This window comes from Dacryopinax primogenitus, assembly GCF_000292625.1.
Source record: "Dacryopinax primogenitus strain DJM-731 SS1 chromosome Unknown DACRYscaffold_19, whole genome shotgun sequence".
NCBI classification, from domain to species: Eukaryota; Fungi; Basidiomycota; class Dacrymycetes; order Dacrymycetales; family Dacrymycetaceae; genus Dacryopinax; species Dacryopinax primogenitus.
The window spans coordinates 344,037-368,204 of NW_024467216.1; the positions used below are offsets into that span (position 1 = coordinate 344,037).

General features: G+C 52.0%; 9 protein-coding genes across 9 annotated transcripts; 3 read left to right on the forward strand and 6 right to left on the reverse strand.

The window, feature by feature from the left end:
- Window positions 1-815: 815 nt before the first annotated feature.
- DACRYDRAFT_101894 (3-hydroxyisobutyrate dehydrogenase) lies at window positions 816-2,176 on the reverse strand (the record flags this gene model as incomplete). Its single annotated transcript, XM_040767594.1, has 6 exons — window positions 816-1,034; window positions 1,085-1,307; window positions 1,363-1,447; window positions 1,495-1,563; window positions 1,612-1,829; window positions 1,884-2,176. The coding sequence occupies 6 exons, from the start codon at window positions 2,174-2,176 to the stop codon at window positions 837-839; spliced, it is 1,086 nt and encodes a 361-aa protein (XP_040625305.1). The 3' UTR covers window positions 816-836.
- Window positions 2,177-4,038: 1,862 nt separating this feature from the next.
- Window positions 4,039-4,591, reverse strand: DACRYDRAFT_24485 (uncharacterized protein). The gene has a single exon (XM_040773692.1). It carries the CDS (start codon window positions 4,544-4,546, stop codon window positions 4,256-4,258), a length of 291 nt encoding a protein of 96 aa, XP_040625306.1. The 5' UTR covers window positions 4,547-4,591; the 3' UTR covers window positions 4,039-4,255.
- A 2,426-nt stretch (window positions 4,592-7,017) lies between these two features.
- DACRYDRAFT_57397 (uncharacterized protein) lies at window positions 7,018-8,569 on the forward strand (the record flags this gene model as incomplete). The annotated part of the gene is made up of 7 exons (XM_040775438.1): window positions 7,018-7,215; window positions 7,263-7,421; window positions 7,477-7,550; window positions 7,599-7,766; window positions 7,815-7,881; window positions 7,925-8,023; window positions 8,078-8,569. 7 exons carry the CDS (start codon window positions 7,018-7,020, stop codon window positions 8,567-8,569), a joined length of 1,257 nt encoding a protein of 418 aa, XP_040625307.1.
- Window positions 8,570-9,427: 858 nt separating this feature from the next.
- Window positions 9,428-9,940, forward strand: DACRYDRAFT_24488 (uncharacterized protein). Its single transcript, XM_040773693.1, has 2 exons — window positions 9,428-9,847; window positions 9,903-9,940. The coding sequence occupies exons 1-2, from the start codon at window positions 9,671-9,673 to the stop codon at window positions 9,906-9,908; spliced, it is 183 nt and encodes a 60-aa protein (XP_040625308.1). The 5' UTR covers window positions 9,428-9,670; the 3' UTR covers window positions 9,909-9,940.
- A 675-nt stretch (window positions 9,941-10,615) lies between these two features.
- Window positions 10,616-11,883, reverse strand: DACRYDRAFT_24489 (uncharacterized protein). The gene has a single exon (XM_040773694.1). The coding sequence runs from the start codon at window positions 11,770-11,772 to the stop codon at window positions 11,422-11,424; it is 351 nt and encodes a 116-aa protein (XP_040625309.1). The 5' UTR covers window positions 11,773-11,883; the 3' UTR covers window positions 10,616-11,421.
- Window positions 11,884-16,562: 4,679 nt separating this feature from the next.
- DACRYDRAFT_118696 (MFS allantoate transporter) lies at window positions 16,563-18,759 on the reverse strand (the record flags this gene model as incomplete). Its single annotated transcript, XM_040770642.1, has 12 exons — window positions 18,421-18,759; window positions 18,180-18,368; window positions 18,037-18,126; window positions 17,978-17,983; window positions 17,897-17,929; window positions 17,763-17,847; window positions 17,459-17,715; window positions 17,354-17,412; window positions 17,271-17,302; window positions 17,096-17,224; window positions 16,656-17,046; window positions 16,563-16,608 (listed from the first exon to the last, which is right to left on the reverse strand). The coding sequence occupies exons 1-12, from the start codon at window positions 18,655-18,657 to the stop codon at window positions 16,563-16,565; spliced, it is 1,554 nt and encodes a 517-aa protein (XP_040625310.1). The 5' UTR covers window positions 18,658-18,759.
- A 1,468-nt stretch (window positions 18,760-20,227) lies between these two features.
- DACRYDRAFT_83570 (nucleotide-diphospho-sugar transferase) lies at window positions 20,228-21,353 on the forward strand (the record flags this gene model as incomplete). The annotated part of the gene is made up of 4 exons (XM_040776630.1): window positions 20,228-20,255; window positions 20,309-20,692; window positions 20,742-21,158; window positions 21,205-21,353. The coding sequence occupies exons 2-4, from the start codon at window positions 20,344-20,346 to the stop codon at window positions 21,351-21,353; spliced, it is 915 nt and encodes a 304-aa protein (XP_040625311.1). The 5' UTR covers window positions 20,228-20,255; window positions 20,309-20,343.
- Window positions 21,354-21,374: 21 nt separating this feature from the next.
- On the reverse strand, window positions 21,375-22,523 carry DACRYDRAFT_24490 (ion channel). The gene is made up of 6 exons (XM_040773695.1): window positions 22,188-22,523; window positions 22,091-22,136; window positions 21,919-22,040; window positions 21,818-21,868; window positions 21,743-21,764; window positions 21,375-21,695 (listed from the first exon to the last, which is right to left on the reverse strand). Exons 1-6 carry the CDS (start codon window positions 22,282-22,284, stop codon window positions 21,476-21,478), a joined length of 558 nt encoding a protein of 185 aa, XP_040625312.1. The 5' UTR covers window positions 22,285-22,523; the 3' UTR covers window positions 21,375-21,475.
- Window positions 22,524-22,863: 340 nt separating this feature from the next.
- DACRYDRAFT_110858 (uncharacterized protein) lies at window positions 22,864-24,018 on the reverse strand (the record flags this gene model as incomplete). The annotated part of the gene is made up of 4 exons (XM_040769134.1): window positions 22,864-23,124; window positions 23,176-23,268; window positions 23,318-23,836; window positions 23,887-24,018. The coding sequence occupies 4 exons, from the start codon at window positions 24,016-24,018 to the stop codon at window positions 22,864-22,866; spliced, it is 1,005 nt and encodes a 334-aa protein (XP_040625313.1).
- Window positions 24,019-24,168: the final 150 nt, after the last annotated feature.

Consider the following 24,168-nt stretch of genomic DNA (forward strand, 5'->3'; position numbering starts at 1 on the left):
GCTTTCATGTCCCTCGTCCCCGAGCCAATCAACCGGTACTTTGGCACTTCCGTTTGGAATTCACCTGACGTCCTGATGCTCGTCGCTCGAAATCCTCCTTGAAACGTCCAGCCCCTTTTCCCACAAACTTCGCTCAATTTCGGTCTCCGAGATGCCACAGATTGTCCAATCGGCGACAGTCTGCCAATTCGGGGATGTCCTTCTTAGCTCCACTTGCACTTGGACGTTAAAGTTCGGGATTTTGATGTAGGATGGCGATCCTCCGATGAAATGCTGCATGTCTCTCCCTTCTCAAGCGAAATCCGCACTAGCGTGACTCCAATCAACTGGAGAGTGCCGCGACGCTGGATATCGGGCAGTGCACAACATGGTTCCAGCATGGACGACTTGGATCAAGTGGAGGTTGTGAACTTCCAACTCGACTTCCAAGCGTTCTACCTCCGAAAGAATAGTCTTTACCACAGGTTGCTGAGTCTCACAGCTCGGTAAAGGGAGGCTGCTAGTGGTGTTAAGCCGGAGCATCGGCCAGCAACCCGGCTATCATATCGGATCACTTCCGCTGATAAGGATCGATAACGTTACTTTCAATCCACCGTTTCTCCTGCCGCCGTCTGACGTTGAGATCGGCATTGCATCTTGGTTTATGTTGGTTTACGAAGCAATCCCATAATCAGTAAGCGTTTCGCGAATCCGCTCCGCAGCACAGTAGCGTATTCACTTACAGCTCATTGAATGGTCGTACGGTCATCCGCCAGCATTCACCTCACGTCCGGCCGACCCCAAAACAATCTCGGTGGATCAGAACCACATTGTTGATTGAACGGTACGTAGCTTTCTCATTCTAGATCAGCTTTCTCACTCGTCCCAGCCCGACTGGCTGTCATGCGTTGCCGCAAGTACTCGTACACCACGCTGAAATCTTTCCGTGCCAGCTCGTTGTCCTGAACGACGTTGGAATATTCATCTGTCGCCTTGGACCCGAGTGGGAGCGGGACTCCCGTGTCCTCTGCAGCGTGAATTGCCAGACTCATGTCCTAGACATCTAGTCAGCGTCCGCCAGCAAGTGTCAGGGCAGCGCCAGCACCTTCAACATCAGCTTGCTCGCGAACCCGCCTTCATAGCCCCTCTCGCAGGGTGGGCTTGCAGGCGGCTTCAGCGCACCAGGGATGGGATTGTTGACGGTGCTCGGCCAACTTCGCCCTGTGGACCTGTTGATGATATCTGTCAGCAGAGCGGGTTCGAGGCCGAGCGAGGTCCCGAGTAAGAGGCCCTCGGCGATTGCGATCTGGTTGATGCCGAGGACGAGACTACGGGGGTGGTCAGCAGTGGACGTGACTGGATGAAGGGACCGTGATGACTGACTTGTTCGAGATCTTTGCCGCCAACCCCATCCCTGATGCACCACAATGTATGACGCGACTTCCCATTTTCGAAAGATACGGTTCGGCTAGATAGGTTCATAAATTCTCACTCCATGATTGTGCGGATAGTTACCTAGATTGAATGCGGCTTCGGTGCCTCCTACCATGAATGACAACGTCCCGGCTTTCGCGCCGACGATGCCTAGGATCATGTGTCAGCCTTTACGCAAATGTATCATATTCCCCATACCGCCGGACATCGGCGCATCGACCATCTCGGCACCTGCTTCTCGTACTGTGTTTGACACATCCCGTGCGACAGAAACGTCTAACGTAGTCGCGTCCACGCACAGCTGGTCCTTTTCTCTGTTCAACCCGGCTAGAATGCCCTTCTCTCCGAGATACACACTCTTAACTTCGGGTGAGGAAGGCAGCGCGGTGAATATGACATTCGCTCGTTCTGCAAGTCTGCGCAAGTATCAGCTCACTCAACCTCTGGTTACCACACGCGCCGAGACGCACGCTCGAGGACTCTCCATAAATTCCATTCTCCCCCCCAGTACATTTTCCGTGGCTTTCGCCTCCATGCAGTCATTCATGAACTTCTTCGCACCGTCTTCGTTCGCGTCACACAACAACATGATGGGCTCCGGTTCCTGGGAAGGAGGAGGTCCTTGCTGGGCAAGCAGCGTCTTCAAATACAGGTTCCATGCCATATGTCGGCCCATAGCACCAAGGCCAATGAAGCCTAATGTAAGCGGGCCATTGCGAGAGTGCGAGATTGTAGCACTTAGGCAGCGTACCGAGGGGTGCATTGATGAGGTGGGTGTTAAGCTACGTACCCCTTCATGTTGCCGGGGGGCAGGGTGAATAGCCGGTGATCCGAGAGGCGGTGCAACATCGCGCCGAGGTTACGGCACCGTTCACCGAGGAACCGACCCACCATCTTTCATTTGACATCTTTTCACTCTCAGAAAAGCTTCTGCTTGGTTTGAAAAGTCTACTCTACGCCCGATGAACGCGCAGGAAAATAGGAAGCCGGAGGGTCAGTATATCCTATCAGGGTGCCCGGTGCCATCGGGCTCTCACACACGGTCCGACTACCAGAACCGCCGGAGGACCTTCTTGGACGCACCAGAGCCTAATCTCCTTTTATACGACCGACAAGCAACCGACGTGGTTGATGCTCTCCATGAAGGGAAGGGTGAAACGTAATACCAGTCAAGGTTCTGACGGACCTGGCAATCCTTTGGACTTCTCGCAGAATGCCGAGCGCTCGCCAATCCCCCGCAGGATTCAGGGATAAACCAGGCCTGCCTATCCTGGTATGACCTCCTCAAATCGCTGCCTTACCAAAGATCATGGCACTAAATCTGTTGATTTCTGTCTTTACGCTGGCGACATAAAGTTACGCCGGACGTGAGGACCGATAACTCGCCGTTTTCCCGTACCTGGAAAGGCATTTCCTCTTCTCGCAAAGAGAGTGTTCGAGCAGAAACCTGACTGCATCCCACCAACGAAGAATATTGGCGTATAATAAGCTGCGCGACTACACTTCGGTACAACTTTGTATCAACACAAGGCACGCGGGCTACAAGCAACGCGAAGATTGGCCAAAACATTCTTTTGATTGGGGCTCAGACAGCTTAGCGCTCCACCCACTTGGCGTATATCGCAACACGGAATATCAAGGTTCCTGAACCTATTTCCGACTTGCGTTGGACACTGGGGATAAAGATATTCCTGTCTAGCTTCTGGGAAAGAATATTGCTGCGCAGACCTGGACTTTCGGTAGGTTTTGATCACGCTATAAGGCAATCATCTCCTTTAGGCCCTCCCCCGAACGTCCTCATGTCCTTCTTACCGCAAACCTATTATTATACTCCGTGATCGTTCTCGTACGAGTTACAGACACGCGAATCGAAGATACCGTAAGTCTGAACAACCATCTTTTCCCACTGTTAAGCTAACTGCCTCTATGAAAACACCCAACAATGGAAGCTTAGTATTTGCCGGCCCCCACGTCACCCCACACCATGAGCAAGTCAATCTTCGCGTAAAATCAGAAGTCTATCAACCCCCATCGCACCTTGGGCGATGGAGCAGTTGTAGTACTGAAGGCGACTGCGGGCGTTTTCTTCATCCGATGGAGTCCATTCCTGCTTGAGAGATGCGGTGTACAACGCTTCGGGACTTTGTTCTCGGCACTCGATGCTGCTTCTTTAGTCTGTACCTTCGCAGGATCATCGTTATCCAGATGCACGAAGCGAATGGACGTAATGGACTTCTTTGGTTGGCAAAACCGGGCCCAGTTCGTACCTCTTTCCAGCATCTCAGGGCCGACAGGGCTTCTTTCCCGATAGCGAGATAGAGCTCTTTGTGCGGGTGATGTCTGCTCAACCGTTCTGGTATGATCGCCTTGATACAGCAACACGATGTAGAGAACTCGCTTCCTTTGCTTTTAACACGCTCAATGCATCTCTGCACCCTACCTGTGGCGTTCTCCTGTCGGAGCCGAGACTTCCAACTGCCTACGAAATAAGGGCAGCTTTTACTGTATGCAAATCCGGGCTCAGGGAACGACTGATATGAATGATGTCTTGAGCGGCGTAACTGGGTCTTAAAGGTTAAAACATGCTGATGGGGTCTTCGTTCTTCAGTTTTGTCGCCAGCTCGAGTAGCTCGCATGCACGCTGTCAACGATTTGTACCGTCTTGCCCATTCAATCGTTCGATCTGACCATGCTGTACCAGCCCCTCGACGTCATACATTCGATAGTGTCCAACCGCGTAGGTGTAGCAGCAGCTTGCGTCGCATTCGTATCTCAACGGTTGAATTTTTTGTTGCAATATCACTTGGTCTGCGTTGCAAGACAGACGTGATCGCGAGAGCCCTCAGCTCTTTGTTCGGCTACGTTTCACGCCACGGTGTGGGGCTGGAATATCACAGATAAGCTGACAGGATTCATTCCTCCAGAGTATGACGCTTGGGACCGCGTCGTATGCACCTGTCCCCAGAATCGTCATCGAACAGTACCGCGAAAACAACATTTCCGCAGCCCAACCGTAGCATCCGCGATCACGGTCGCCTTGGCAGGCGCAGGCGATGTCCCTTGTGAAAGGAAACAACGGCGGAACACCGGTGCTGACGGAGGCGCTCCAAACATTACCGCTCGTTAGCGTCATTTAGCATGGTATTCCTAATTTCCAGGCTAGTCAGCAACTCCCGGTCATTCAGTATAACGGTCAAGCGAAATTGAAAGACATGCCAGAAACTTGTGTGCTTGTAAAGAAGGTGTGGGAGTGTATCCCTGGCTCTTCACGGATATCAATGTAGGCGCTCGACAAGAAGGTTTCGCTTCTCGGGACACATTTTAGCCTCGGATATCTGAGCGAACCCGGCCTGGCAGAAGCAAGAAGCAAGAAGCACAGCAGTGCATCTCTTGGTGTGCTTTGGAAATAGGGCATTGGCCACGTCGGCCAACGGGGTTGCTCAGGCAACAATAGTTCCTGGAAAGCCTCGAGATGGTCAGGTCGAGGATGTCATATCGCATTCATGGCGCCTATGGATGCTTTGTCACTGGACATGCTCCGATAGCCTTGCACCACGCCCCATTTCTTCCTAGGCGGACACGTACCTGAGATCGTGCTGACATACCATAGAGAGCAGGAACGCTACAAACGTCAGGTGCTTCTGACACAGAAGACTGAACAAGGTGCCCGCGAAATTGCCAGCATTCTCTCCAAGATCGCGATAGGGCGCTGCACCAAGTGAGGAGGAGAGATGGTGGCAAACTTTTCAGGGCCTGAAATCGGGTAGAAGCGGAAGACAAGAAGAAGATACAAGATACAACCCCTGATTAGGCTATTGGCTCGCGAAAAGAACGCAATTTACGTAGAGCAGACGAGAAGAACAGAAACAGGCCGCATAGGCTTGGCACGTGTTTTCGCCACTCCCGTGGTATTTTTTGAGCGCGGAAGCGTTTCTCTCTTGACGACGATTCACCCGGTCAATATCTGAGTACCGCAATATCGTTCTGGCCCTCCTCGTGCTGCGATTTTCAGACATCGCAAATCATGCGGACGTTGCTCCTTCACACGAGTGAATGGCATTGATACGCTGCACGATCGTATGGTGGAAACCCGGCCTTCTGTCAAGGTTCCTGTCGATGCACGGATTAGAAGAACGTGCGGCCCCTCCTAACTATGGCGTATAATGATACCAAGACCGTGTTGCGGAAAACACATGGCTGGTACGAATACTATGGACTCGCGACGGATTTCACTGACGTACTCTGCCCCTATCGTCTGTTCAGATGGAACAGTATCTAGTCTAGGTTTATGCGAAGCGGCTGTCTGTGCCCGAAAGGGTGTGATAGTGACCAACTGGATGCGGCCGTGGCGTAGAGCAATTCAAGCTTGCACCAATACATCAGTCCATATTCAAGCACGGACAACAGTGGCTATGAATTCTCCTTCTGTCTTCGACAAATTCGGAACTCACAATTATCCGATGGGACACGTTTCAACACAAATCAATGAGGCGGCTGTTACATCCCGGTCCTCACTCATTTCTTCAAGATCAAGTTCGCTACAATTCACTGCGTTCTGTAGCTGGGGAGATCGTTTAGGTTCCGCCAGGCAACCTAGCTGCATATAATATTCTCAGCCATAAGTGTTTCCTGGAAGTGGTTCCACGTGCTGCCGCAACCTTGGGCAGGGACCCGGCACGCTCCAGCGAGACCCATCCGACCTCGCTCCTTATTTCTGCAGTTTTACGGTATATTAACCTGCTTGGATCGTGGCTGTGTTCGCGCAGTCTCAGGATTTTGTTGAACTGCCTTACGCTGTTGCTATGTTCGCGCAGTTTCAGCAAATTCTTGCACAGTTGTTGCGTCCGCGCGGTGAGATTACCGAATTCCAGGATCACTTTCAGGGTGCCTAGCGGCCTTCAGTGCGAAGTATACCCGCTCACATGCTTTGGACTTCTATGTTCTACGATCTTCCTTATTTGTCGACCTCAAATCACGGACGGCATTGCTGATGGAGCGAAGCCGGTGCAATCTCGGCCATGCGGTGGGTCTCTCTATGCTTCTCATCTCCTGGACACTATCTTCTCGAGGGGGACGGAGTTCTTGCGTGAGTTGCTTCTTCACAGTCTTCAGAGTACTTAAAGGCAGGCTTTAGACGGTATAGCAGCATATCAAACCGCACTCCCCTCCTTCCTTGGGCATTGCAGTACTCTCCATTTTGTGACTTTCAGCGCCCTCACACCCGCCTCTACCAAATCGCCTTTCAGTGAAGAGACTGAGATCATAACCGAGCCTTTACACCCCAATGGCCGACACTAAGCCAAACCCGCTGGAGGCTGGATTGGCCGTTCTGATATACGAGGCCAATTCCCGGGCGCCGGAGGGAACGAAGAGTGAGGTCTCTAGCCCCGCTGACGAGAAGACCATTTCCAAGGAACAAGCGACTGAGAAGCCTGCCGAGAAACCGGAGGAGAAGGAGGAAAGGCCTAAGCGTCCTCCTCCTAAGCAGACCTACTGGCAACGTACGTGGAAGGAGCTTCATACTGCCCCGTGGTGGGTGAAGTTCCGTCTCATTTTCAATACCTACAGGCAAGTCTAGGACATTTCTCCCTGACGCATAATCTGATGGTGCGCAGGAAACTTTGCACGATCGTGGCTATTTTCAATGCTTTCGCAATTTTTTTCGCCTCTATTGGTCGCTTTGGGTACGCAACATCACACCCTGGTGCCTTCATCGTCGGCAACCTTTGCATCGCCGTCCTTGTTCGGAACGAGTGCTTCTTACGGTCTCTTTTCCTTATCCTTAACACTCTTTTTGCCAAGGTACGAATAATTTTCTTAACCATACATGCATTCTAAGGCTGTACTAGTGGTCTCCTCTTTGGTGGCGCCTTAGTATCTCATCGATGCTGCAGCACCTGGGGGGTATTCACTCCGGGTGTGCCTCATCTGGTCTGGCATGGATGATATGGAGGACCGTACAGCTCGTTCAACTCTCAGGCTGGTCCGGTCCCGCTGCCAATGCCTTTGTAAGCCAGTATATTCTGTTTATCTCTGCATATACTCACTGGCATGTTCATCAAGGGTATCATTACTTGCACATGTCTCGGCATTACGTTCTTCGCGGGCTGGCCCGTCGTTCGGAACCGTGCACACAAGTGGGCTTCATACTGCTTGTAAAACATCACATCCTGACGTTTTGCTAGTGTGTTCGAAAGATGGCACAGGTTCCTCGGCTGGACCAGTCTGGTCATGACATGGGTGTTCTCAATAGTGGCAACTCAATTCAATACCACAACTCGTCAGTGGGAATACAATCCAATGGCTGTGCCACACGCTCAGGAGTTTTGGTTTGTCATCGGAATGAGTGTCTGGTATGCGAGCTCCAACTCTGGCTATGCATCTTACTAACCGATTTGCAGGATCGTGCTGCCCTGGACTATGACCAGGCGCGTGCCGATCGAGATCGAAATTGTAAGCCCTTCATCGGTCTCTCGTATGCGGCTAACACCTGTTTCAGCCAAAGAGAAAGACGACAGCAGTCATTAAGTTCAGACGCGGTATGCAGCAGGGACTCCTCGGGCGCATCAGTCACCATGCCGTCTGGGAATACCATTTGTTTGGATTGATCGTTAGTACCGTCCTAGTGTGCTACTGTGCGATTTGAGCTAACTCTTTTACCTAGTCTGTAAGCCCGAAAGCGGACTGTCACTACATGATCTGCGGTGTGCAGGGCGATTTCACTCGCAGTCTCGTCGAGAAGCGTCCGAAATATATCTGGACACGTGAGCTGAAGATCCCGCATGTGTCCAATACCTCGAGGCTCTACCAGAGGGGTATCCGTGTCTGCACCGGTACCGGTATCGGTTCTGGACTTTCGACTATTATGCAAAGCCCCAACTGGTTCCTTATTTGGATCGGATCGGACTTCCGCAACACTTTCGGCGACACCATTGTAGACCTCATGGAGCAGAATGTTGGCGAAGAGCGCAGGATTATCTGGGATTCCAAGGCGCGCAAGTCTCGCCCTGATATCATGAAGCTCATCAAAGAGGCCTACGACTCTTGGGGTGCACAAGTCGTGTTCATCACTTCGAACTATCAAGGGAACATGGAAATGATGGAGGGCTGCAAGCGGCTCGGCATGCCGTGCTATGGGACTCTCTGGGACTTCTAGAGAGATGTCAGTCTAATAACTCACTTTCATCGATGCTTGACTTACTGAATACTTAGGGGGTATTGAAAACAGCACACGGCCAACTCGAACACCTAGACTTCTTCTGCACGTTGCTGCCTTAATAGACACAGAGTGAATCGCAACGCTCTTATCATTCACTCATTTTTTAGGGTTATTCATGTTTCTTTCCTGTGTAATCACGGTCTCAGAGATAAAGGACGCAAAAATGTAGTCTACAAATGGCATCTATCAAAATGAACGTGTCTATGAGACGGCGCGGCCGTCAGAGTGGCCGAGTGAATTTCTCGATTCCACGCGGGAAGCAAACCATTGCCCGGGGCCACTTTATCGTGCTTTAGGCTTCGTGCAAAGGAAGGTAAAATGCACAAAAGAGGCCAACTTCGGACGATAGGCAAAACGTGCCTCCAAATGGTTCTCGATATCAATGGGTCGGCATGTGTATATATCTAAGGCATTTTCCACCAGAATCGGTATGATGTCGGGACTTGTGCCTTGATACTGCAGAACATTGTAGATAGGCTGGGAAATTCTCGGTTGTACCCTGTAGAAGAGAAGCAAGTGATGCGCGATCAGAGGAGTCGCGCGGTCCCAGTGAGCGGCGCCGCCCTGCTGGCCCGCAGCATTGTCAGCGGGGCCAGTGGTTGTTATATGACTGGTATCCGTTGATGTCGCGATGTTACTTCTGATCCATAACCTTCTCTCGATATTTTGTGACAACAAAAACCATGTTGCAAGAATCCGTCCACCAGGCGAGAACGCCTGATAGTGAAACAAGAACTCTGCACGCTGCGTGTGAGGATGCTGTTGGTAATGGCAATCCCTATAGGGGTGGATTGCAGGGGAAGCCGAGTACTACCTCCTAGAAAGATACCTTATTGAACCCTTGACAGATCTAGAACGGCAGTGAGCTGCGCCAAGTGTAGGTACTGGTATCCTATGCTCGGGTGTAGAAGATTGCGTTATTGAGTCGAACCATACGACGCCGTTTGCCGGCCACTAGTGCGCGTGTAATGCCATCTGCAATACACAACAACGAAGAACGCACAGAAGAGTCGGAGGATATGCTGGTATGAGTGGCTCATGAGGACCATTGTCCTGTTCGAACTCGCTTCTCGCGGTGATCTACACTTGGTTTCTGTGATCAACCTTAACCCTCGTCCGGTATCAATTCTATTGCGGCTGAGCTCCACCAGTGAAAGGAGTGCGCACAAGGCAAATGGAGGATTAATGAAGGACGCATCCAGCGCTCGGCAACACATAACCGTAAAAGGAAGGTAAGTACTGTGCCTATCAAGTTTTACGAGAAGATCACCTGTAGACTGTTCTCCATTCATCGGCAGAACTCTCATGCACCATCGAACCTCCACTTTCAAAGTGCATACACTTCAGAATCTGGAGAGGAGTTGCAAGCCGTTTAACTGGAGTCTTCCAAATTACGAGCTTCTCCACACGGCACGTGTTGCTGTCGGAACCGGCTTCGCTTCCGATTTGGGCAGGTCTGAGAGGGTCATTAGTCTTTTCTACAATGAGCTCGAGTATTCAATTCACTCATTCGATTGTGCCTTGGCCAAGCCCTTATTCATATCCCTGGAAGGCACAATAACAGTGCCGCGATGTTCCTGCACAAACGGGGACGCATGTAGCTCGCTGGGCAAGCTATTATGAGTTTCCTCCATGCGCCAGAAGAAGCCGGTGTCGCTGGCGAGACGTGAGAAGAACTGAGTGGTGGGGTGCACAGATCGCGCCCATAATCCTTTCAGCCCTTAAGCTTCCTCGCGTTCCGAGCCCCCTAGCTAGCCAGTACCGCTTCGGAGGTTCCGTCTCTAACTTTGACGTTTGACATGTCTGACAGGCGCCAAGTTTATTGTCACTTGGTGTTGTCCCAGGGGACCCTTGGCGTTAGGCTTTAAAAGTGTGGGGAGAAACCGGCCCTGAAAGGCATTGTTTGAGTTCGGACCGGACAGAATAGCGGGCCGCCGGCATCACAGGGCATGATCAATAACTAGTTCATGTTGCAGTACAACGGGCCGAAATTGTCGGATAGGTTGCATTCCCGGTCAAAGACTGCGCTCTTCAGAAGGCAAAAACACATCAGCGTTCAACGATTGCTGGTCAGCGAATCATTACGCAGCGCCGAAGATCTCGGGATTCCGCAGTAACCATCTCACAGACAAACCCGGTTTGGTCAGCCTCATCGACCACTTGAACAGCGTCGCGGCATCGAAATCTGAGCAACACTCGGGAGACGTCTCGTCTCCAACGGCGTTGCCTTCCGGATATCCGTGCGTAGCTCGAGTATACGATATAACGGCAGAAGCGTCGTCCGAGTCCTCGATGGGGCAGTATGATAGATGGGGTATAACACACAACGGCTGTATATCCGTCCACGTCCATCCATTATCGGTATCCGATCCAATACAAAGCACGGCTTGTACAACGTCAAGCACGAAGAAACGTGAGTACATGGGTTGAGAAAGGAATCAGGTACGCAGATGTGGTCGGATACAGCGCGTAAGCCTGGCGTCGTAATACTTTTGAATGGATCTGTGGTGTCGCGGGTAAGCGAAACGGCGGCCGGCACGTTGGGCCGTTTTGAAATGTGTTTTGTCGTGTGTTTTGTCGTTCAGGATGGTACGGTCCAGGCATTAGAATAACAGAAGTCGTCAATCGGAACTGAAAAAAGTTGCTTTCTCCGGTTTAGTCTTGGATCGTCCGTAAGTCGTGCAGAGAATCGCATAATACATCGTGTCGAGCCATCAAATCGCCTGCAAAGTGCAGAAGTGCCAGGGTACATCCGTTCCTCGTTTGACCAGTTGAAACATCGGCCCACCCTACTCGTCGACCAAGGGCTCCCACGTGTTCCTCGGTAAGAGCGGATTACAGCTTACCCAGCCCTCCTCTCTCAGCCCGGAACCCGACCCACTCGACCCGGCAAGGAGCGTCGTCTCGTCCACCGTTGCTGTAAGGGTGGGCGAGACCGCTCGGGCCTTGCCTTTCCCCGAGACTGGGGGAGCATCTTGCTCCGCTTTGGGGAAGATCACAGTGTCCGGCGGTATTGTCTTGTTACTGGTGGCAGCTGCTGTACTGGCAGGAGTGCTCGTGCTCGTGCTCGCAGAGCCTGATCCTCCAGCACTAGGACCAGCTTTAGACATTCCAGCAAGCTTCTCCATCTCCCTCTCCATCCTGTGTCTCTCTCCTTCCTCCTGTTCCTTCCCTCTCCTCTCTCTTTCTCCCTCTCGTGTCCGTAAGTGACTCGGCAAGCCTATCCTCCCCGAACCTTCAGCAACCGGTCTCTTGTGCGCAGAGGGGGACGGACCGTGAGGAAGGTTGAGTGAGGGAAGTGAAGGGAGGATGGTCCGCCCTACTGGGGGAGAACGCAGGGGCGCGGGAGGATCGAAAGGAAGGCGGGAAGCGGTGCGGTCGAGTAGACTAAAAAAGTGGGGCAGGCGAGGGAGATCGAGTGCTGATGTTCCAGATGATGAGGCGACGGGATTGGAAGAGCTTGAGCTAAAGGAAGATGACACGTAGCCTGCTGGGCGTGCGGAGGGGCCCATGGATGCTGGATAGTGCGCTGTGGGGCTCATGCTGCGACCTGTGCCGTTTGGAGGGTAGGCGAAACGATAGCTTTGGTCCGGAGAGGCTAGGGAGGTCGTAAATGGGAGGGTAGGTGGTGGGGGCTTTGTTACCACAGTTACGGGTGCGGGAGTTCCTGTGGACGTTGTATATAGTACAGAGGTGGAAGAGGATAAACTTGATGCTGACGGCATTGATTTCGGTGTTGCTGAGGCCGCACAAGTCGGTGAAGTCTTTTGTCCATGTGGGGGTGAATCCACAGCGACACTGGCGAGGATATCCAGGGGTGAACTGCCCACTCCCTTCGACCCACTTCCAGCTATGATCTCCAAACTGCTCCTGCTCTTGCCATTACTAATTGACGCCGATGAATGGGCGCTCCTCTCGCTCGCATGGGGGGACCCTGCCGTTCCTACAGGGACAGAGGAAATGGGGTGGAGGGCACTAGCGTGAGAGGATGCAGGGGAGAATGGGTGGAGGTGCGATGCGGGGGGATTTTGAAGAAGAGGTTGGGCTGGATGGACGTGTGTTGGTACGGGGGGATAGGCGGGGTATGGTTGTAATGGTGGTTGAGGATAGGAGTGCCCGTATGGTAACAACGGCGGTTGGGAGTCGTACGACCCAGAGGCAGATCGGAGGGAATCGATCTGCATCGTGTTGTCGTCTTCGTCCAATTCATCCTCGTCCTCTTCCCTCAGCTCCCTGGTCCTTCTCTCACCTGGTATCCCACCAGCCCCCGGTCCTCTCACACCACCCACTTTTCTCACACCCCGACAACCCGGACAAGCCTTGACGTATCGTCCGACAACCTCTTTAGGTACCCCTGCCCACTCCTTCTGCACTTCTCTGACGGTACGATCCCTCCCTACATGACCTACCCGGGCGTGAGCTTCGGTGACGATTCGCCATATTGATTCTGCGGGAGCGAGGGGGAGAGAACTGGAATGATGACAGACGCGGGGTTCGCCATGCGGTCCTGGGAGGAGGGCGAACTGTCTTCGTGCCCAGAAACGGGTCTGTGCGTCGGAGATGGAGGTTGATTGTGGTGATGCAAGGATGGAGTGAATGAGAGCGAGAAAAGATCGGGAGAGGAGTGCTTTGGCTCGCTTTGATGGGTGGAGGGATGTGAGATAGGAAGTGAGGAGGTCGGTAAGCGCTGCTGGGGTTGGAAATGATGTGAGGGGGTGGTTGGAGAGCGCTGGCGGTGTTGGATCTTGAGTGTAAGTGAGAGAGATGAGGGGTAAGGAGGAGGAGGAGGGAGAAGAAGGGGGAGGAGTGCGAGATGGGTACGGTGAGTAGGGTGAGGGATGGGACATGAGGAAGAGGAGGAGACTCCCAAGGGAGGAAATGAGTCAATTTTTGTTCCAGTACGCGGCAGATATCTTGTTCGTTGTCCGTCCTACGCGGGAGAAGGTGGCAGAAGACCCACGTGGACTGGACGATGCTAAAGGGGGATACGATATGACCTTGTTTGGAAATGATCGGCGAGGAAGGGGGAAGGAGGAGAGAAGGAGGAGGGGAGGACAAGGGTGGAGCGAAGAGGGAAAGAGGGACTGAATTGATCTTGGGCGTGGGGGGGCGCCCAGTATAAAGGATAGTTCGTGTGCCGGGTGCGCCTGATGGGGACAGTCTCATTTTGAACTCGCCCACCCGCGCAGCCCGCTTTCAAACGCCAATTTCACACACCTTCCGAACAAACTGCCATAACAGGAAAGATTCCACATGATTCCTGACTTTCATCCCCGCGTGATCCACGGAACCCGATAGACACTTCCCTTCCCAGCGCCCAGATTTTGATCCACTCTCTTCTCTTCCAACACAACCACCGTATCCACAAGGAACAGATATAGCAACAAGATCATCCACATCTATCTGCTCCGTTCATCGATTCGACAACACTTCCAGCGGCACTCCGCCGTGCCCGAACCGGCGGCATACTTCTTCCTCGGGAGCCAAACATCCCCGTCATCCATCCCATGTCTCGCTTTAATTTCTTCCACAGCCATCAAATATGACGTCCCCTCTCCCTCCAATCCTCAATCCCATCCTTGGCTCTGCAACCCAAACGGCCACATGAAACGGCCCGCCAGTGTCTGACTGCTTGACGATGACCCGTAACTGCTTACCCTTTTTCGCGTTAATCTGAGTCGCACACTTCCCTGACCACCTTTCCCAATCCGTCCAAGGAAGCTGAAGCTTCCGTCGGCATTATCTGATCAAGAGACCGAGCGCTCCATCAGCCCGTTCCAAGACCTGACCAGCGCTGCATGTTAGGCAGAAGGGTCTCAGGGGCGTAGCGGCGTCTAACTCTCATTGCTTACAAAATGTCCCTGCAATAGACATCCTGGCGCCGATCGGAATGGATCAAGGGGAGGGCTGGGCACCCCTCGGCGGGGTCCGGTTTCTGAACCGGACGACAGGCGGATGGTCAGGCAGCCTCCAGGCTCGATCGTCACACACCTTGGTCGCGCGCGCCCCCTCGTCCCTCCGATTCGGGCTCTCACGAAAATACGGAAGACACATGTTACATTCGGGTAGGCGCCACCTATTCTAATCGCCTAGATATTTCACCGCTTCAATATCCGCGACAGATGAAGAGTAAGGGATGGAAACAGAGATAGCCTTTCATACCGACCGCCAAGCCGTGGGGACACCGGGGTTACAGAATAGGATCACCCAGCGATTCGTGGGCGGAACTGGAACACCTGCTGCTCCCCCATCCGAAACTCGAAAACTCTGTGTGCTGTGTGCCCGGGAGTAGGTGTCCGATAGTGGGAGCGTTCGGTGTTAGAGATCGACGGATGAAAGCATGGATGGGAGTAGGATGGGTAAAGTATGACGCGGGAGTGGGGGCGGGGCGGGATGGATGGAATGGACCGGTCGAACATCCACGGGGATGCACGTCGCCCGTCAGTCATGCGCAACGCGCTTGTGGGAACTGCATACCAAAATGACCACACCATCCTTTCCTGGTATAGAAACGTTCAACCCCGGTCCGAAACGTCACGTCGGGACTCGCCTTCGTCTCAGCATCCCCTGCCATTCCTGGCCTCCCCGGCCCCCGAAAGCTCAATCGGCCAAATGCCGGCAACAGCTTACATTATTACAAGTTCAGCATCGATAGCCGCTAGTGACGGCATTAATACATGTGGCCTGGAATGGAAGACCGAGGATGCCGTTATCGGCGGGTCTTCGGCTTGTCGGACGAAGCGGCTCCGAAAGTGTCTGGACTCCGGAGAATTGAAGTTTTCGGCTCCGGCTTCCCGTGGCAGTGAGGATAAGTGGCAGTGCTTAGTGGCAGTGAACAGAGTGGCGACAGCCTCGGGTGCTTTCGCTCATTCCGGCCTTCACCGTCGCATCTGTTCTGCACCGTTGCCCAGCTATCGTATTCACCTCCTCCCTACCATCAACGACCAAGCATGCGTTTCCTCGGTTTCCGTCCTTGGCCTGTACCCGCACGTGATATTTAGACAGAGAGCAGAGTGTGGAGTCTGACCAAAAGATACAGATGGGCCACCTGTGGCCGTTCGCCGTCGCTGGTGTGTGTTCGTGGGCCTTGTTTAGCAAGATCCAGGCTGCAGCATTGGAAGGTGCGTCTCTTTCTGCCTTTCCCCTTGCCTCTGCTCTTTCTCCGCTCTGGGACATCTTTCATAGAGGGAGATACGGAGAAGAGCGGGGGCGAGATTGGGATTCTAGACCTCATGCTGATCCGAATGCAGCTCCGCAGTACAAGAACTCTCCAAAGAACCCATACCTCGCCAAGAATGCCGCGACAGCCGAGCATCATTGATCCTGCCTTCGGTTTTGCAATGGAGTGAGGCGATTGGACTGTTGTGGGGTGTGAGGCTTCAACATAATTTGTCGGGAGAACGGAGAGGCAGAAACCAAAATCAGGCGATGTACTAGACGGTGGGGGAAAATGACATGCGCGTCGCGCCTCTTCTCGACATTTTTCTGTGCTGTGTGTGCTTCCCTGGCACCAGTACCGACTTGGGGCAGACTGCATGAGGTGTGGACAGGGCGAGCATCAACTGGTCACGACTACAACCTCCATCACTTCATTACCACTATCGATTTGTTTAGTGCAAATCAAGGTCCACCACGCGGCACGCTCTTATGCGACTTCCCCAGCGCACGGCTTTTCGGTGTCTATTCTGTGGCCTTCAGGAAGAACATAAGCTTCATCTCCCGGTGATCACCATCACCGGTCGTTGGTAAGACAGCACCGACCTCAGCGGTATGCCTCCTTTGGGCCAAGATCCGGCTTGTCACACTCTTTATCCAAGAAAAAACAGTGTCTTGGCATGGTCACCATTCCCACTCATTATACTGTCATTCAATCAAGCGGTGATAAATTCATAGTAAATCCACTCCCTCAACCCACAGAAACCTGGTTTCCCTATGTCCTATACCTGAAGTCCATGTTCTCACCGTCGGTCAAATCGCTGTACAAAATCAGACAACGATTCTTCTGAAACATCCTGACACTCACAGGAACTCTTGGTTCTGGACATGAACATACTCGGGGCTCTTCCTGAACGCGTCGCGGCGACGATTCTCGCGAGCATTCACGAACCAGATAACAAGGAGCAGGATGATGCAAAGAATCCAGCAGACCACAATTGTGATCAAGGCAGGAGTGTATCGGGGTGCGTCCTTGGTCTGGAAGATTTGGGGTCCGATGAGGTTGCCGACACAGTACGCGATGAGGTACAGGGCGGAGACGGTTGTCTTCTTGGTGTATCCAGCGACGTTGCTGGACACGAGACTGAGAAGGACCACGAAACCGGTAGCGGAAGCCTGAGTGAAGTAGTAGCCGATCAATTTTCCCACTTTCAGCTCATCAGGAAGAGCATAGACGAGCAAGATACCCAAAAGGGAAACTGCGCCGCCAGTCAGGATGGGAATGAACAGTCGCAGCACCTGGCTCACTAGCTTCTGAGCAAGCGCCGAACAGAAGGCGTAGTTTGAACTTGTCGCCGAGCCAAAGGAATCCAATGAGGGTGACGACTTCGATGGCTCCTCCCGGAGCACCGTACAGTAGCGATTCCAGTGATGTGACTAGACATGTCAGAGAGTACGAATCAGTGAAGATACTCTCACGCACAGCCGAAAGATTCAATGAGAATGGAGAAGTAACTGCAATAAAGTTAGTGAAGACGTAGGGAGAGCCTGATGTGACCATCTTACTTGGAGATACCACCATTCGGTATATCAGCAATCAAGCTGTATGCCACGAACAGCCATGTCTGGAAGACTGAGCATTCAATATCTCAACCCAAATCGCACACTAACCTTTACATCAGTCAAGGCTTCCCTAACCTGATACCATTTGAAATGCTTGTTCCCAACACCTTGTTGATTCAGCCGAATGCGCTGAATAGCCATTGCACGTTCTTGGGGGCTCAGGAAATAGGCGGTTAACGGAGAATCGGGCATAAAAAACCAGGCAATAACGCCTAGAGTGAAGGTAAGAAGTCCTGTTAGAAGGAAAACGATCTTCCAGCCCGCGATGGAAAGTTGACCGGCAGCGTCAGCCTTGCCAATTCCATCTAACAAAACATCGGTAAAGATTGCAATACTGCGGTACGGTACTCACATGCCACAACACCACCAAATATTTGGGCGAATCCATTGAAGGAGAACCAGATACCGGTCCGAGCTCCCTGCTCGCCCACTTTGTACTATAGGAAGAATTAGAGCAGCGCGCGGTGCATTCTGTATAGAAAGCACCCATTGACTGGTGAAAAGTGCGAATCCAGGTGACTGACAGCAATTTAGCCTGAGAATCATGTGCATGTTTTATGCGCTTACGACAGACTGCATAGTAGTCAGCAACGTTATCATTGACCAGCTGCCTGAACGAGACATACTGCTTCGAAAAGTCCAAGGAAAAAACGAACCGCCATGAGGCCAGCAAAATCTTTCGTTCCAGCCATGCATGCTAGAATAGCACCCCAGACCTATCCACATGGTCTTAGTATCCTCGTATCAACGGGAGCAGTCAGAGATTCACCATGATGTTAAACGAAGTGTATTTTCCGAGGGGCAAACGCTGCAAAAGGCGATTGGTCGGGTATTCCCAAACAAGGTACCCGAAGTAGAATATGGATCCTAACCAGCTGTATTGTTGGCCTTGAAGATGTGCAAATGTCTGAATACCCATAATGGAGCTATATGACAGAGTGGTCTTATCGAGGTATTGCTACACACGGCGATCAGATTCTCGTCCTTGGAAGGCATTCAACACCGCGCACCAGACCATAAACCACGCAGAGCAAGGGCAAGACATGCCAATCGATCTTTCGAAGGAGTGCCGCCTCCTCTTCAGGCGAGATCTCGGTCAGTTCTGATGCTATCTTGAGGGCATCGTCCGCATCGTCGGTGTTCATATGTGCCTTCGCATGCTCGTACTGTTCGACAAGTCTCTGGTCCACGATATCCACACTCGCGGTCTTCTCAAGATCCCTCTTCTCGTTGTCGGTATCTGCCATGGTCGTTCAATTGAGCGGACAATCTTCACTGGTGGAAAGAAGATCGCTGGCTCCCAAGCACCCAAAGCACCTTCATTTAAGGCGTGACTTCCCGAAGCACTCAATGACCCCTTATCGAACCAACATGATTGAAATTGAGCTGGCAGGCCTCCCGTTCGTATCCCATGAGCGATCCTAGAGCAGTCAAAGGAGTCGCTTGATCTGCAAAGCACATGGCCATCATTGTAGCGGTCATAGATAAGGGTCCGCAGCGTATCCCCGCTCCCAAAGGAAGTCGGATATTGCGATTTTCCGGGCTTCTTTCTGGTTATCATCTTGTTTGCTTCCCGCTATGCTTCTCCGACTCTCGCCTACCAACCAGCAAAGCTCCAATACGACAGGGCGATATTGACGTTATTCGACGTTCGGCCGCTTGCACCAGCCAGATATGCAATCTCGCCGTTGTATCAAGGCCTAATCAGATGACTCCGAAACAAGTGGGCTCCTAATGAACGCCCTATCAGTTCGGGAAGTTCGGGGATGATTGCCGGATTGGTTGTGAGCGGATTCCGACAGCCCAAGAGGATGGAAACTGGAATGGCGCTGGTGAGAAGACGTTCTTCTGATACGGTCCCTGAGGCACGACATGGTGACTATCGTACAGCTTCCTCTATATTCAACGGTGCTTTGCTCGTAATTTGTGTCCTTGACGAATTCCGAGGCTTTGGTTCAAAGACAGTGTTTGAGGGACTGCACAAATACTAGGTCAACTTTGGATGAGGTTTTCCGGAAAGATGTGGTCAGTTGGACAGCACCTGATGTGATAAGGCACGGTCGTCCTTCTTTGAACCCGAACGATATCATGTTTAGATGGTGAATGTGCCTGATACCATGCCTTCTGCGTTCCGAAAGACAAATTCGGTGTGTGACTGAGTCTGCCGTTCCGAAACAAAGCAAAAGGGACCACAACCGAATTAGAAAGATTGTGTCGTTCGGCATGGTCTCGGACCGTATCATCACGTGATTTGAAACGAACCCGCCGCGACCCGTCGACAACTGCTCAAGTTCCATCCATTGGGACACAACTCCATGCTTCATGCCACATCTCATTAAAGGCTAATAGAATACATCTACAGCCGTACTGAAGAGACGCGCATGTCGGTGGTGTCATGATGTAAATAATCTCGCTCTCCATATTCTGGTCGCCGGGCTCTGCCTACCGCTCACCGTAGGCTATTTGTGGGTTTTCCATCAGCAAGTCGGCACCATGGCCTGGCAGGATTCGCAACAACAAACCCAAGCATCTCTGTCTTCATCTATTGCTCGATACGGGATATGCGTCTTCATCGTCCTTCTGGTGTCGGGATTCACGCAATACATCTTTCTGAGCGAGCATGCCTACCTCTCGCTAACCGAAGAATGCCGACCAGTGCTGGCGATCTATCAATCATTCACGCAAGCATACAACCCTACGACCGAGGACTCTGGCGAGTTGTTCAGCATAGCAGATGTTCATGTGGCAACGCCGTCGGAGGAGATGTTCCCTCTTCAGGGTGGTCTCATGCTGGAGCATGCCAGGCACGATATTGATCGGTTACATGATCAAGCCGTTTTGTACGGTGCGCCCTTCAAAGATCGTTCGCGCTATTCAGTAAACTAACAAAATATACAGAGCGCCGTCTTGAAGCCGACATTTCCCAGACCATCATGCAATGCCCCTACACCGCAGCCATTGTTTATTTGGTGAAGGAGTCTCAAGTCAGCAATCTCCTCCTCTCGCTTTCTCTACTCTGGCATAATGTTCCAATGCAATGCTCCTATCCCATCGTGCTTTTCCATGATGGCTACTTCCGACCAGCATACGTCCAGCGCGCGTTTCGTGACAAGTTGTTGCTGTTGCTGATGGGACGAATGGAAAAGGACGGACACGGTGTTGTGTTGAAAATGCTGGAGGCGATCAACGGGATCGAGTTTATCGAACTGGAACCAAGACTTCCAAGAGGCGTGAGCAGTAATATTGATGTCGTCGACCCGGTATTTCCGGACGTTTGGCCGGGTACGTTATGTGGCTCAGGTTGAGTTTGGCAGATATTGACCATGCCTAGGTTATCATCATATGTGTCAGTTCTTCTTCTCTGGTATATTCGAGCATCCCCGCATTCGGAATCTCGACTACTATCTTCGTCTCGACACCGACTCGTTCATCGTCGATCAAGTGTCTTACGACCCCATCGGGGCACTTTTCAAGGATAAGAAGAAGTACGGCTTTGTGGCAATCGCAACGGATCCACAGTTTGTCACCGAGGGGTTCTTCCCTTTCGTTCAAGCATTCGTGGCGCGTCGTCCCGAGATAAAAACCCAGCTAGAAAAGAATGGCTGGAAGTACCCCGACAGCCAGCGACCATTCACGTACCAGAATAACTTCGAGGTGGTACATATTCCGAGCTTCCGCACCCCTGAAGTGATGTCCTGGGTGAACATTGTCAACCGGAATCCGCTGCTGATTTTCAAGTACCGTTGGGGTGAGTACGGCCATGTATGCGCATATAGCCGGCTAATGCCGTACAGGTGACGCACCGCTCAGATATGCAACGACGCATATGTTCTTTGATGTCGAACACGACGTTGAAATGTTCTGTGACCTGCCTTACTATCATCAGGTGCACATACCAAGCTGCTCTTACGCAGACAACAGTACGCTCTCTCAGACATTCTGACACACATGTAAATCATTCATTGGTATACCTCATATGCACTATACCCTCCATTTCGCAACCGGACAGAATGTCATCATGACCACCCATCAACCCGTGCATACGCTTCCGGTCAATTGACGCGTCTAAGTGCCCAAAGCCGTCCTTGGATAGTCTTCCCTTCCATCCAGCCAACTCGTGCACAGATAGCAGCGCTTCGCTTTGGGCGAGATCTCCTTCCGGCAATACGAGCAACGCACGGTGTGTTTAATGATCGAGTCGCTTGATACCCAACCGTAAAACTGCGCCAGCAAGTAGAGGGAAAGACCAAGTCCTAGGAAGTGGAACACGTTGTTTAGAAACAGGCTGTATACTCGTTAGCTCGTTAAAGGATGAGAACGAGAGACGCGTACCCCCAAGCCATTGTAACGGCACCTGAGAGCTCGAGGTTATCATCGCGTCTCACGGGGTGAAAGACAGATACGCACCGTCCTCCGCTGCTTGGGTCAAGGTATCGTATCGCATATGGCTTGTATGTCCTGATGTGATTGTTCAGTATCACGTCATACTCTACGGAAAAGACACACACCGTGCTTGAGTACAAGAAACTTCTCTTCCAGGTTCTTTCCCATGAACGGGAGGAGCGACAAGGGCGGGAGGATGATGTCCGAAACGAGCGACGACACCACACCGGTGAAGGCTGCTCCAAGCCTACGGTGACTTCAGACGCGTTTTTGGAACATCGCAGCCTTGTCACTCACATCAAACCAACGGCCACCTCCAGCACATTATCCCTGGCAGCAAATTCTGCAATCGCTTAGGATCTGACCGCTCGACCGCGATTGCGACTTCACGCACCGATGAAGCCTCGCCAGGCACTCCTTACGCGAGTGATGATCTTCTGGTTCGTCTCCAGAAGGGACTCACGCGCTTCATCCCAACCTTCGTTGTTCATTCTGAGATAGTCGTCCTGGATAAGCTTGCGGTCAAGGTCTCCTGGCCGCACAGGAGGTGGTTATGCTGTGGTGGAGGCCGAAGGGACTTTTTCATGAGGAAATGTGGGGGTACACCGATGGCGAACCCTAAAGTCTGAATCGACGTCATCCCCTAGACGCGCTCGTCACCATCATGAAGCCGAGACAATGTGACGCAGATAACAGGTTCAGCCTTGTTCGATTGCCAAAAGTGAACCCTCTCCCATTGTCGACATGGGCGAAGAGGCGGGCCGGGATTTAGGTCCTTGGAGCTTGTTATTTCTCCTCGCTGCGCCTGAAAGGCAAACACTGGGCTCGCAAGAGGTAGGGTCAACCAGGCCGGAATGTCACACTTCCGTCCCTTAGGTCATGGGTCAGCAAGAGGGCCTGAACTCCTATTATTCAGTACAGGTGCTTCAAGCGCTGAAAGTCATGCCGAGAGAGCAGAGGGTGCTGAGCGTACTGATTCCTAATACTACAAAATATAATATGTATCAGAAAAAAGTGTTCCACTTCTCTAGAGCAAGAAGTGTAATTGTAAGTAATGTATATATGACTACCTAATTGAGATCCATGGCCTTGTCCGAGTCCACCAACTCTAACATGGTCTCGTTTGAGTCCAAGAGCACGCTCTCCTCTTTTGCTGGTGCATGTGGTGCTACTGGTGCATATGACAAACTCTCCATGTTGTCATGTAACCAGTGACAGAACTGTGGCATCTCTGCATCAGTCATGGATGTCTGGTCAACACCCTGCATGACTGCCATTATCTGGGCTAGCACCCACAACCCACAATCATGGCCATTCTGTTGTTCCAGGACCTAGATCATATTTAACAATGTTCTCTGCCCCAGGGGGGTGAACACACGTACCAAGGCTGCATGTGCTTCCCAGCCTACCCATAAGCACCCAGGCTGGTCCTGGGAAGATTCCTCAGTGATTGCCGTCACCATACACTTTATCATCTGCATGTCTAATCAGTACTGGCTATGTGAGATAAACATGAGGACACACTGTAACAGCCAACCTCCAATGGTGACACAGTGAGTCATATATAATGATGTGGTGTTTGACAAAGTCCACATGCCCCAGAACCCAGTGATTTGCCATGTGGAGGGGGAATAGCCACTCTGAATGTTCCCAGCATGCTTCCATATCAAACACATTTCGGCAGAGTTTCTTAGCAACATGCTTTTCCATCCACTTTGTCCTCAAGTATGTGTCAAAGTCAGGCCACATGTAAGAGGAGAAGACTTTGCAACTAAAAGCCTCTCCATTCTTCTTGTTGGGAGGGGGCTTGGTGGGAACTATGGGGTCAGAAGCAGGCCAACCTTGTTGGAACAGTGCAACTGTGTTGCTGATGTTCCAGTTGTTCAACCAGCCAATGGTATCTCCGAATTGTTGGACATCCTTAGCTAACAGAGAAACCTGGCGTGTTGCTCCCTTGAATATGTGTTCATCCCTGTTACCATGACTGTGATTGATGGTGAGGTCAATGATGTCAACAGGCAGATGCCAGTCATCTAAATGAAGCTACCATCCATCATGAGCTATCAGGTGGCACAATGAGGATACTGACTTACCAACACCAGTTTCTCATCAAAAACAACAAGGTCTTTGGATTTGTTGAGAGGTTTCTTGGGGGGGGCAGGCTTCTTGACAGGTTCTTTCACCTTGCCGAAACCAAGATGAGGGGGGAGAGGTTCTGGGTTCATGACTGCTGGATCCTCCCAGAACTCCAATGGACAAGGAGGAGGAGGAGGAGGAGGAGGAGGAGGAGGAGGAGGAGGAGGAGGAGGAGGAGGAGGAGGAGGAGGAGGAGGAGGAGGAGGAGGAGGAGGAGGAGGAGGAGGAGGAGGAGGAGG